Source organism: Carlito syrichta, unplaced genomic scaffold (assembly GCF_000164805.1).
Source record: "Carlito syrichta isolate Samal-C Ts95f unplaced genomic scaffold, Tarsius_syrichta-2.0.1 Scaffold316039, whole genome shotgun sequence".
NCBI classification, from domain to species: Eukaryota; Metazoa; Chordata; class Mammalia; order Primates; family Tarsiidae; genus Carlito; species Carlito syrichta.
In genome coordinates this window covers 367,941-381,607 of record NW_007260135.1, presented here as the reverse complement: position 1 = coordinate 381,607, position 13,667 = coordinate 367,941, and the positions used below count along the sequence as shown (strand labels likewise).

The 13,667-nt window shown below is 40.4% G+C and overlaps 1 protein-coding gene across 3 annotated transcripts in view; it reads left to right on the top strand.

Annotated features, from left to right (window-relative positions):
- FGD4 (FYVE, RhoGEF and PH domain containing 4) overlaps positions 1-10,775 on the top strand; it is a 162,723-nt gene extending 151,948 nt beyond the window's left edge. For 2 of the 3 annotated variants that reach the window (XM_008073740.2, XM_008073741.2), the window contains exons 15-17: positions 2,313-2,453; positions 7,428-7,568; positions 9,572-10,040. In XM_008073740.2, coding sequence (XP_008071931.1) covers positions 2,313-2,453; positions 7,428-7,568; positions 9,572-9,829 — 540 coding nt within the window. In that variant the 3' untranslated portion in view covers positions 9,830-10,040. Of the gene's footprint in view, positions 1-2,312; positions 2,454-7,427; positions 7,569-9,571 lie in introns of all 3 variants that reach the window. The other variant, XM_008073739.2, reaches the window with a different exon arrangement.
- The last annotated feature ends 2,892 nt before the right edge of the window (positions 10,776-13,667 follow it).

Below are 13,667 nucleotides of genomic sequence, written 5' to 3'. Positions count from 1 at the left end.
GCCACTGCACTTCAGTCTGGGCGACAGAGTGAGACTCCAACTCAAAAAAAAAAAATTGATAGTAAACATCTTTTTTCTTAGATTTTTAAAAGTCTGTCATTGAGTTTTCTTTAAATGATTTCTAGTATTGGCATACTTGCCTTCAGTAAACAAAAGATGTGCTTTCATGTAGATTATCAAAATGCTGTGCTATGATTTGAAAATAAATAAAATAGTTAGTATGTATTTGCAGATACAGATAATTCTCAACCCAGAGTACTTTCGTTGTAATTATGAGAAAACAATGGGCCATTTTTATCATGAATTTTAAAAGCTGTAATTAAATGTAGACTAAAAGTTTACTGATATTTGTGTTTCTCATATACAGTTGTCTACTAAAGTTGATGAGGCCCGGGCTTGGTGGCTCAGTCTGTAATCCCCGCACTTTGGGAGGCCAAGGCGAGTGGATTGCCTGAACCCGCGGGTTCGAGACTCACGCAGGCAACTTGGCAAGACCTGTCTCTACACTAAATCAAAAATTAGCTGGGCATGGTAGCGCATGCCTGTAGTTCCAGCTACTTGGAAGGCTGAGGAGGAAGGATCACCAGGAACCCAGTAGGTCGAGGCTGCGGTGGCCAGGAGCATGCCACTGCACTCCAGTCTGGGTGACAGTGAGACTCCAACTCAAACAACAAACAAACAAACAAACAAACAAACAAAATAAAGTTGATGAAGGTAGAATATAACTTTATAAGCAAGATAACTTATTAAATTAGATGATTTTTAACAAATATCCTGAAATAACTAGAAAAAATATTATTCACTAAGAAATACTGTGTACTTGCACTGTATTCACTCATTTGTTGACATTCTATAATGTTTATTGTGTGCCTGGTAAGCAAAATATTCAAAGACAGTCTCTTCTGTAGTTTACAGGCTTGTAAGGGTAAAAAACATGTGATTATATAAGTATCTAATTAAAAACTGTAATCAGTACTGTGAAAAAAAGTGCCAGAACTTCAGTAGCATAGTGACAGTGTTCTATTCTGGACATTGAATCCTGAGAAAGTGAAATCCAAGTCAACATCTGAAGAATGAGCAAAAGTTAACTCACCGAAGCAGAGAGGAGAGAGAAAGAGAGTCTGGCCTTGTGGGGCTGTAAAAAGCATCACGGAAGACACAGAGCCAGGAGAGTGAAAGGGGCAAGTTATGCAAGACATTGTAGGCTGTGATTAAGAATTGGTTCTTCATCCAAGAGCCAAACAATAGGCTAAAGATTCTTAAATAGGAGAGGAAAGTACCAGATTTGCATTTTTGAAGAGGACATCTGGCTACTGTTTGGAAAATAACTTGGAGGAAGGTTTGAAGGAAGAGTGCAGGAAACTAGTAAGAATGCTGTGAGGATCAGTCATGAGGCTATAAAAATAGTCCCTACTAGGGGCACTGATAGCTTGGACTTGGGTGATTATAAGGAAGATGTAGAAAAATAGACGAATCAAAGAAATATCGAGGCAAGATCAGCAGGACTTTGTAATATGGTGAATCTTTGGGATGAGATCAAAAGAGGTGTTGGGAAGGGATCCTGTGTAGCTGACTTGCCATGACTGGTTAGATGACAGCAGCATTTCCTGCAGTAGGGAGGATTGTGCAAGGAGACTGGGTGGAAAGGAGTGGGTGGGATGGAGGTGAGAAGAGAGCAGAGGGCGAAGAAGATCAGAGTTCAGTTTGGGAGGATATTGATGAAATATCCAGAAGTATAAAGGGTAAAGGTATACACCAAGCCTTTGAGGGTCTTCTACCTTTAGTGGCCATGAAAAGAAGGATGGGTTCAGTGGCTCAGCCTGTAATCCCAGCACTTTGGGAGGCCGAGGTGAGTGGATTGCCTGAGCCCGCGGGTTCGAGACCCGCCTGGGCAACTTGGCGAGACCTCACCTCTACAATAAATCAGTAACTTAGCCGGGCGTGGTAGTACGCGCCTGTAGTTCCGGCTACTTGGAAGGCTGAGGCGGAAGGATCGCCGGAGCCCAGCAGGTGAGGCTGCGGTGGCCGGGAGCAGCTACTGCACTCCAGTCTGGGCGACAGAGTGAGACTCCAACTCAAAAAAAAAAAAAAGAAAGAAAAAGAAGAATGAATGAGTAGTGCCCATCACAAACACTATCAGACAGTTTAATATATACTTCTAACGCTCATGGGTATGTTCTTAGTCTAAAAAAAAAATCAGCCTTTTATGTTTAATGTTTACTCACTTACTATTACCTATAGCGGATGGCTGTTTAAATCTTATCCTTTAAATATGATTATTCACTCTTCATTGTTATTTCTTGAAATTTAAGGTGGTTTGTTGGAAGTGTTCTGACTACAAAGCTCAACTCGAGTATGATGGCGGTAAATTGAGCAAAGTTTGTAAAGACTGTTATCAAATAATAAGTGGATTTACAGACAGTGAAGAAAAGAAAAGGAGAGGAATTTTAGAGGTATGAAATATTAAATTTTGGATTTCTTTTAGGGTTTTACACAAGGAACATGGAATTCTTTTAACCTTACAGATTACAAGTAATATATTTTGTTACTTTGTTCTATATTGCTGACTTTTGGGATCCTACTTGGTTGAAAAGAAAGTTGGCTACTATGTTAAAACAACATGCACTCGGTGGCTCTGCCTGTAATCCCAAGCCTTTGGGAGGCTGAGGTGAGTGAATTGCCTGAGCCCGCAGGTTTGAGACCCGCCTGGGCAGGAAGACCTCATCTCTACAATAAATCAAAAAATCAGCCGGGCATGGTAGCGCATGCCTGTAATTCCGGCTACTCGGAAGGCTGAGGCAGAAGGATCGCCGGAGCCCAGCAGGCGAGGCTGCGGTGGCCGGAAGCGGCCACTGCACTCCAGTCTGGGCGACAGAGTGAGACTCCAACTAAAAAAAAAACCAACATGCATTTGAAAGTGAAATACATTGATTATGTGGCAGTAGCTATAGCCAAATATTGAGTATTAATTGGCATCTCTTCTAATGCGTAAATTATTATTATTATTATTTTTATTTTTATTTTTTTGAGTTGGAGTCTCACTCTGTCTTCCAGACTGGAGTGCAGTCGCCACTCCCGGCCACCGCAGCCTCGACCTGCTGGGCTCCGGCTATCCTTCCGCCTCAGCCTTCCGAGTAGCTGGAACTACAGGCGTGCACTACCACGCCCGGCTATAATGCTTAAATTATCATAGTATATTTTCTTTATGGGAAAACTTTTGTCTCAATTTCATCATATTGGCTTTTTAAACCACTATATATGATTTTTTAAATTTAGATTAAAGTACTATTTTATTACCTGAAAATCTCTTCCAACTTACTGCAATAGCCAATTCATTAGAGTTACTTAGTAGCCAGTGACAGTAATCTGATAACTCCATTGAAATATTATTGAAATATCTCCCAAGTGAGTTTGACTTATCTTTTAGAATAAACTCAGACCTTGAGCCTGAGAACTAAATGCACCTTGTATCTAAAATGAGTTTCAGATCCAGAAATATTAATAATATAAGGGATAAATGATAAATAAGACCCTTGTGGTGATAAGTTCAAGGTGACCTGGAAAGTCTGAAGAATAAGTGCAGTATCAAAATTCAATGTATCTAAAGTCACAGACATACTTGGTTTATTAAGAATTTCTAGGCTGGGCTCAATGGCTCAGCTTGTAATCCCAGCACTTTGGGAGGCTGAGGCAAGTGGATTGCCTGAGTCCACTGGTTCGAGACTAGCCCGGGCAACTTGGCGAGACCTCACCTCTACAATAAATCAAAAAAAATTTTTTTTTCTAAATATAGCCTTCCTTTGGGCCAGAACCACTATCTTCCAGTAATTCGCCAAAATGACAAACACAAAAGGAAAGAGGAGGACACCTGGTACATGTCTTTCAGGCCATTCAGAAAACATGGAGTTGTTCCTTTGGCCACATGCATGCGAATCTTCAAGAAAGGTGATGACATTGTAGACATCAAGGGAATAGGTACTATTCAGAGAGGAATGCCCCACAGATGTTACTATGACAAGACAGGAAGAGTCTACAACGTCACTCAGCTGCTGTCGGCATTGTTGTTAACTTGTAAACAAGTCAAGGGCAAGATTCTTGCCAAGAGAATTAATGTGCGTATTGAGTATATTAAGAATTTAAAGAGTCAAGATAACTTCCTGAAACACATGAAGGAAAATGACCAGAAAAAGAAGGAAGCCAAGGAGAAAGGCATGTGTGTTCAGTTGAAACTCCAGCCTGCTCCACCCAGAGAAGCATACTTTGTGAGAACCAACAGATAGGAGTCTGAACTGCTAGAACCTGTTCCCTGTGAATTCCTGGCTTAATAGGTGTCAAAAATAAAAGATCTCAGCCGGGCTCGGTGGCTCAGCCTGTAATCCCGCGCCTTTGGGAGGCTGAGGTGAGTGGATTGCCTGAGCCCGCAGGTTCGAGACCCGCCTGGGCAGACAAGACCTCATCTCTACAATAAAATCAAAAAATTAGCCAGGCGTGGCAGCGCGCGCCTGTAATTCCAGCTATTCGGAAGGCTAAGGTGGAAGGATCGCCGGAGCCCAGCAGGTTGAGGCTGTGGTGGCCGGGAGTGGCCACCGCACTCCAGTCTGGGCAACAGAGTGAGACTCCAACTCAAAAAATAAAAAAATAAAATAAAAGATCTCTGGGCCTTTAAAAAAAAAGAATTTCTAAAGAATAAGTATGTATGGCTGGACTCGGTGGCTCAGCCTGTAATCCCGCGCTTTGGCAGGCTGAAGTGAGTGGATTGCCTGAACCTGCAGCTCGAGACTCGCCTAGGCAACTTGGTGAGACCTCATCTCTACAGTAAATCAAAAAATTAGCCGAGCATGGTAGCATGCACCTGTAGTTCCAGCTACTTGGAAGGCTGAGGCGGAAGGATCGCCGGAGCCCAGCAGGTTGAGGCTGCAGTGGCTGGGAGCGTGCCACTGCACTCCAGTCTTGGAGACAGAGTGAGACTCCAACTCAAAAAAAAAAAAATTAGTATGTATGTATTGAGAATTTATATTGCATATGTGTACCAAGGTCATTTCAAGGAACAGAAGAGGGATCGAAAACTTCAAGGTTAAAGTGTAGGCCCACAAGCTAAAAGTATAATTCTGAATTCTGGGGTATAGATGGTACCTGAGTGGCAGACAGAGTGGGACTTTCTTGGTCAGTGAGGGTGAAAGACATGCTTCGTTGGGCACCAGCAAAACAGTCTCATCCTCAATCCTTAGTAGCAACAACTGATGAGACTGGCAAAAGATAGTAAATCAAAATATAGGGTGAGCTTCAGGCTATATCTTTGAAATAAAAGTCTCTAGCTAATTTTCTAGAAAACTTTGTGCTTAGGAAATAATTAATCAGTTGTTTATTAGGTCAATTTATTTAATCAAATATATAATATGAGTCCATAAGTAGGAGATAAATGTCCCACGCACACACACACTTAAATACACATTTGAGACTTATTTTGTACCAACTAGTATGTTATATGCCCTAGAACAGTGGGCGGCAAGCTTTCCTGTAAAGCAGGGGTCTCCAACCCCCGTGCCATGAACTGGTACTGGTCTGTCGCCTTTTAGGAACCAGGCCACACAGCAGGAGGTAAAAGCAAGCAAAGCTTCATCTCTATTTACAGCCACTCCCCATTGCTCATTGCTCGCCTTACTGCCTGAGCTCCGCCTTCTGTCAGATCAGCAGATCAGCACTGGATTCTCACAGAACCACTAACCCTATTGTAAACTGCACATGTGAGGGATCTAGGTTACACGCTCCTGATGAGAATCTAATGCCTGATAATCTGAGATGGAGCTGAGGTGGTGATGCTACTGCTAGGGAATGACTGCAAATACAGATTAGCATTAGCAGTGAGGTTTAACTATAGAGACCATAATAAATCTGTCACTTGCAGATTCATATCAAAACCCTATCAGTAAGTGGCAAGTGGGTTGGCATGCTTCAATTGTACATCTGCATCCGGTGGCAGGCTTAAAGTCAGAATCTGAGTCTTGTTTTAGTCTGCACGTGGTCTGCCCATTATTTTATTTACCACTTCTGGCCATGCCTCTTTTCTATGGCAAATTGTATAATCATTTCATTATATATGATAATGTAATAATAATAGAAATAAAGAGCACAAAAAATGTATACTTGAGTTATCCTAAAACCAACCCCCATTCCCCCGGTCCATGGAAAAATTGTCTTCCATGAGCCTGGTCCCTAATGCTGAAAGTGTTAGGAACCTCTGCTATAAAGGGATGGAAGGACACCAGGCTCGGTGGCTCAGCCTGTAATCCCAGAACTTTGGGAGGCCAAGGCGAATGGATTGCCTGAGCCCGCAGGTTCGAGACCCGCCTGGGCAACTTGGTGAGACCTCATCTCTACAATAAATCAAAAATTAGGTGGGCATGGTAGCGTGCGCCTGTAGTTCCGGCTACTTGGAAGGCTGAGTTGGGAGGATTGCTGGAGCCCAGCAGGTAGAGGCTGCGGTGACCGGGAGCATGCCACTGCGCTCCAGTCTGGGTGACAGAGTGAGACTCCAACTCAAAAAAAAAAAGGGACAGAAAGAAAGCATCCTAGTTTTTGCAGGCCAAGAGGCCAAACCAAGGATATTATGTACATACTTATAAAAGAGAGAAAACAGGGCCAGATGTAGTAGCCCACGCCTATAATCCGAATACTTTGGGAGACTGAGGCTAAAGAATCAATTGAGCCCACGAGTTCAAGATCAGCTGGGCAACATAGTGAAACCTCATCTCTACCAAAAAAAAAAATTAGTTGAGCATGGTGGCACACACCTGTAATCTCTGCTACTCAGGAGACTGAGGCAGAAGGATTGTATGAGCCCGGGGTTGAGGCTGCAGTGAGCATGCCACTGTACTCCAACCTGGGTGACAGAATGAGACTCTGGCTCAAACAAACAAAAACAAAACAAAAATTTCAGGCTCTGGTGATCTGAGGTGGGGCTGAGGTGGTGATGCTACTGCTGGGGAGTAACTGAATTCGGACTACCAGCATTCAAATCCCAGCATGCCAATTCCTAAATGTGTGATCTTGGGAAAGCTATTTAAACTCTGAGCTTGAGAGACAGCAAAAGGACTAACTTCTCAGTGTTGTTGAGACGATTAAATAAGAGCAACTGTGTATCAATGTAAGAAAAGTGTCTACATGTAAGCGGTCAATAAATGTTTAACAGTATTCTTAAATTCAGGGTCTATTAATATAAATAGTTAAAATTGAGTTAAATATTTTTCCATGTTAGTAATAGAGTGTCTAAATAATAATTGTACATGAATCTTTTTTGGACAATCCAAAGAGAAATTTTATATAAACATATTGTACTTTATGACTATTTCTTTCAAGCTGAATTCCTTCTCCATCTGGTTTCTCATGTACTCCTTCTCTCTCACTTTCTCTCCATTATATTTCTCTAGATCGAATCCGCAGAAGTATCTGGAAACAGTGTGGTATGCAGCTTTCTTCAGTACATGGAGAAGTCAAAACCTTGGCAGAAAGCATGGTGTGTGATCCCCAAGCAAGACCCTCTTGTACTGTACATGTACGGAGCCCCCCAGGTATAGAAACCACATCTGTCTCAAGGGGCATGTCCCTCGGGAACAGGGAGAGGCGAGGGGAGTGAACTCAGGATCCTCCCACAACTCCTCTATAGGATAAGAGAGCTCAGGCTTTCAGTTTCACGGCTTTTCATTAAAACTGAAAAATAGACTGGCTGTGGTGGCTCAGCCTGTAATCCCAGCACTTTGGAAGACCAAGGCAAGAGGATTGCCTGAGCCTGGGGATTCGAGACCAGCCTGGGCAACTTGGTGAGAACTCGTCTCTACAATAAATCACTAAATAAACCAGGCGTGGTCGCGCGCACCTGTAGTTCTAGCTACTTGTAAGACTTAGGATCACCTAAGTCCAGCAGAGTGAGACTCCAACTCAAAAAAAAAAAACCCTGAAAATAGCAAGTAACTAAAATTCAAGTTTGTTGTTTAAGCTGATTGATTCATTTTCTAGCCAGTGTTTCCTTCAACCTGTGGGTAATTTGTCCCCTTTCTTCTCTTATGCAGTGAGTTTGAGGAAGGATGATTGAAAGGTGAGGAGAGGAAGCAGAAAGAAAGCTTTTTTAATGATGAGACACTAATAAAAGCCTTTTTTTTTTAGTTAGGGTCTCACTCTGTTGCCCAGGCTGGAGTGCAATGGCATGATCATTATGACCACAGTTCACAACAGTCTTGACTTTCTGGGCTCAGGCAATCATTCTACCATAACATCCCTAGTAGCCAGGGCTACAGGCACATACCACCATACCTGGCTCATTTTTCTAATTTTTTTTTTTTGAAGAGACGGGATCTCACTGTATTGCCCAGTCTGGTCTCAAACTCCTAGGCTTAAGCAATCCACCCACCTCAGCCACCCGAAGTGATGGGATTACAGGCATGAGCCGCCCTGCCCAGCCAAGAAAAGACTTTTTAATTTTTATTTTTATTTTATTTTGTGTAGGTAGATATCTGAAAAACAAAGGAGTTTGAGAGGAAGGAGGAATTTAATTAATATTGTGGGATTAATATTCAGTGACGATTTTTTGAGAACCCTGTGTGTGAATCTGAGCTGCATCTGTGGGAACAGCTGATCTGCAGGTTTAGCTTCTACCACAAGCTCCTAGTACTGTGAATTGTGTTGTGCTTTTAAAAAAAATCCCATGTACAACACTTTTATCAATTATGTATTCACCTTGGAAATAAAAAATTTCAAATGTATCTGTTTTGTTTTTTTTATTGTTGTTGTTTTTGAGTTGTAGTCTCCTTCTGTCGCTTAGGCACTCTCATGGCCACTGCAGCCTTGACTTGCTGGGCTCAGGTGATTCCTCCACCTCAGCCTTCCAAGTAGCTGGAACCACAGGCGTGTGTCACCATACCTGGCTGACTTTTTAAATTGATTGTAAAGACGAGCTCTCACCATGTTGCTCAGGCTGGTCTCAAACCCCTGAGTTCAGGTAATCCTCTCACCTCCGCCTCCCAAAATGCTGGGATTAAAGGCATGAGCCACCATGCCTGATTTATGTTATCTTTTAGTTTATATTAAGGGCTAGCAAAACTACTGTATTTTGGAAATAGAATAAAATTTCCAAGGTGTGTATTTTATTCTACTTTATTATTTTTCTTGTAATCTTTTCCCTGTCCATAAATAAATGATAAATGAATGTACGAATCACCAGATTAAAGCACCTTTGTTCATGAAATCATCACTAATGCTTTCTGGTTTAATAACACTAAGAAGACTATTATTTTCTTCCCTTTTTCACTGATGGAGAGTTGAGTGGGCTACATCACAGAGAGGAGGGATTGCATCAATGATTACGTCCTGGCTGTTGTGGGCATCAGCTCTCATTCATTCAGCCACCCTTACCAGTGGCCTCATGTATAGACACTACACTACTGGGGTAACCCTCTCTGCCCATGGAGAACTGACCGTGTGAGTCGCGTGGTAGGAAGAGAGGCTATGTAGGAGCAAGGGCCACGAAGGTAGCAAGCAAATACATTTAACATTCTGGTGGCCCATGTTTTTTCCTTAGGATGTCAGAGCCCAGGCTACCATCCCACTCCTGGGTTACGTTGTGGACGACATGCCAAGGAGCGCAGACCTGCCACACAGTTTCAAACTGACCCAGTCCAAGTCCGTGCACAGCTTTGCTGCAGACAGTGAGGAACTGAAGCAGAAGTGGCTGAAAATCATCCTCTTAGCTGTCACAGGTGAGACATCAGATGGTCCGAGTGAGCAGCCAGCCACCTCGGACGATTACCCTGAACCTAAAAAAAAATCAGAATGCTGAACTACAGGACCAGCCACAGTGCAGAGGTCACAAGACTCACGGCTCAAGACATTCCCAGCTCTCCCTACTCATCTCTTTGCACTTTATGTTGAAAAATATAGGCTCATAAATACATCTTTTGGGGACTGTTTTCCTATGTTTATGTACTCTAGTGAAATTAGCGTGCAGAGCCATTCTACCGATAAAGTTTTGAAATAATGTGAAAAATGGAGCGTTTATTGAGCTAGTCCTTGAATACGTATTTTTGTCTTGAAGAAAAGAGTATCAATTGATTCTGTCACCATCAGGTTAGAATGAGCACTTTCATTTAAGAAATTCTTTAACGTCTTCTCTTTCACACGTAGGACCTGTAACAGTTTGAAAGATATACCTCCATGTTGCCAAAATAGATCCATAGTGAAAAATACAGGGACAGTTTAGGCTATTGTATTAACTTATTTAATTTAGTTTATAAATCTCAAACTGCATAAATGATGTCTGTTCTTTTAAAACAAAAGAAAAAGGACAAATTGTTGGTGTTCAGATTTTTGACTTATTAAGAAAATACTTGTTTTTGTAGAAGTACTCCTAAGAACACGATATCTTACATATATAGCAATTATGTATATATAGTATTAAATATAAATATATATCCTATACATGCCTTTCTCCTCAACTTTAGGTTCACACTCACCTCTAATTTATTTTTTAAATATGAAGCATGGTTTATCTTGGAATTGAGCAGTGTCCTAAACTTAAGAAATGTTTTTGGTGATTTATGTTTAACTGATTGGCCATCTAAGGATATTGGTATTTTTATAATAAACAGTAATTTATGTGGCATGGGATATATTCATGAACTCCAACAGTACATCTTTATTTTTATTTTTTGTTCTGTGCCTATTTAAAACAGTGCCTCTCTTAGAAGGTGCTATTAATACCTATTTAAATATAAGATGAGGGTTCAGTTAATGCTTCGGTCTTGATTATTCTGAAATTAAAGTACATTTTGGTCAGTAGGGAGTCAAAGAAACACAGATTATTTTACCCTTTTTTTTTTTGAGTTAGAGTCTCACTCTGTCACCCAGACTGGAGTGCAGTGGCCGCTCCCGGCCACCGCAGCCTCGACCTGCTGGGCTCCGGCGATCCTTCTGCCTTAGCCTTCCAAGTAGCCGGAATTACAGGCGCACACTACCACGCCGGCTTATTTTTTGATTTATTGTAGAGATGAGGTCTCGCCTGCCCAGGCAGGTCTCGAACCCGCGGGCTCAGGCAGTCCACTCACCTCAGCCTCCCAAAGGCGCAGGATTACAGGCTGAGCCACCGAGCTCGGCTTATTTTACCTTTTAAAGTCATATAATTGTTGCAGTAGTTGACATCAGCATGTACAAAAATTTTCACCAAAAAACACAGACCTGGGACATGTTTTTTGTACTATTTTTCTTTTCCACAAGATGGTCAAGCATGGTTAAATAAGGACTATATAATGAACATATATGATAACTGTGTGGACCTATTCTTTTGTCAGAAATGAAACAAAATTCACACAATTAAACTTATGTTTGGAGTGAGGGGGATAGTTATTTGATTCCTGGTCATGAAGGCTGCTCTACGCTATATTGTACTGTGATTAAAATATCACATTGAGTATTTAACTTAATCCTTTTCTCAAATTAGACCTTTTTTTCTTTACACTATCTTAGCCCAAACATTCTTACTTGCTAATGTACTAGTCTGCTGGAACTCCACAAGAATGACCCACTATTCTTAGTCTGTAAGGATTACACCCTAAATGAAGACTAGAATTGAATACTGACACCCATTTATTCACACCTTGTTACTTTAAGAAATAACTTATTTTTTCTACCCCAAAGGAATAAGTGAACCAATTATTACTGACATAATTAGGTTCCCTTCTTCCATAAAAGGAATGCCAGCCATGATCATTAACATTAAACCAAATACTTAGAGCCAAAAAGAGATAAAGTAGCTTCTCAGGCCCTGTTAAATCAGGGACAGACTAACAAATTTTGCATTGCTTCTCTTTTCTAATCACCAACAGGGTGTGTGTGTGACATGTGTTCAGAGTGGTTATTGAGAAAGTTAAACTAGAGCTATAGAGGATGCTTTGGTTTTCCTAATCTCCAGAAAAGGGAAACAGTGGAAACAGAATGATTATCAGGGGAGGATGACATTTGTAAATGTGGATAGAGCAATGGAAATGTATGGATCCATGAGGAGATTAATGAGTCAGATTATTTTTGAAAAAAAGCAGCAAGAAGACTATACTTTCTCTATCAATAAGTTCTTCTGGAATTGAAGTAACATGGACACAAGTTTTGGCTCAATAAACATCATCGTTGTTTAACTTAGATTATTGAAAGACTACTCATATAAAGATCTTTATTATCATGCTGTTAATGCATCTTTAATTTTTTTAATGGCTAGAAGAGAATGTCTGCTTATCCAGTCACCATCTTCACTTTTCCATTTAATTTCTCAGCTAATCACAAAGAGAAGCAGTGAAATAGCCTTCCCTGTTTCTCTCTTAATAAAGAATCACTCATGCTTTTACTTGAAGAAAGGTAAAGGAATACTCTTAGCCATTTGGTAAACAACTCAACTAAACCAAAACACCTCAAAGCATGACTGCTTATGTGAATAGTCAACGTCTCTCCTTTCTGAGACACCTGAGCAGTCATGACAAACAACCTTAAAAAGGTCATTGGTTTCTTTCCTATGAAAACCAACGTTCCCTGTGGGTCTTAATTCTATATTTTCTCTCATTTGGTGCTTTCCAAGTTATCTTTTCTTTAAAGTATCCTTCCTCCAAACTTAAGTACTTCTTTAACAAAATTGCTATTTGTTACAAAACATTCCAGTTTTTTAAACTTAAATTTTGCTTTTGTTGAAAGTCTACCATTTGGTGTGTTCAGTGTGAAATATAGTACAGACTTTTATCTTAGTTTTATGTGGGGCTCAATAATGAAAAACACCACCAGCCACTTTTGTAATTATGGCATCTACAATGCCATCATGTATGCAAGCAATAAAACTCTTCAGGGTATGGTTTTATACTAAAAATGTAATAGAAAGGCCCCTAGCCACAAGAATATAGAGAATTATTAACTTCCTAGATGAGATACTAGAATTCGAATTGAGAGTAGGGAAGGAAAAAATGTGGGGCGGAACATCATTCCTTGAATTCAAATAACTAGCAAAAACATTTTTACTTTCACAAAAGATGTAGATAGTGAAACAATTAAAGCACATCTGCATTACTTTATTAAGCTATATTTTGTTTTCCATAAAGTTTAATTCAGTATACAGGTTGGTGTACTTTTATTCAATGAGTGACCTACCACAATTTTTTTAAAATATCAATCTTTTAAAATTACCAAACTTTTTACAACTAATCTTTTAAATGGCCCCTATCCCCATTGATATACATTTGGATTTTTTAAAAATAGCACTTGTTCTAGTTATAAATGTATAAAGAAAACTATAGACTTTGTGGTACTGCAGGGTTGTTCAATATTCTTTGCTGCCTTCTAAAAACTTTATGTCAAAAACACTTTTGTGAGCTCACAATTCTGTTTTACCTTTTTTTGTCCCTACTTTGTGGAAACAGGGTGGTTGGTTTTGTTTTGTTGTTCTGGTTATAGTCAAAGCCTTATTCTGAGCATATAGTCTGTGATAAATTTCTGATGCTCTTCTGGACTAGATAAATCCTGAGAAACAAGCACCAATGGGAAGCAAATACTCTTCTAGGGAATAAAGGTCTTGTTTTTTGCAGGTATCCTTACTATAATGCAGAGTAGAAAATTAAGTGAAATTTCCTATATCTTATGATGTTTGT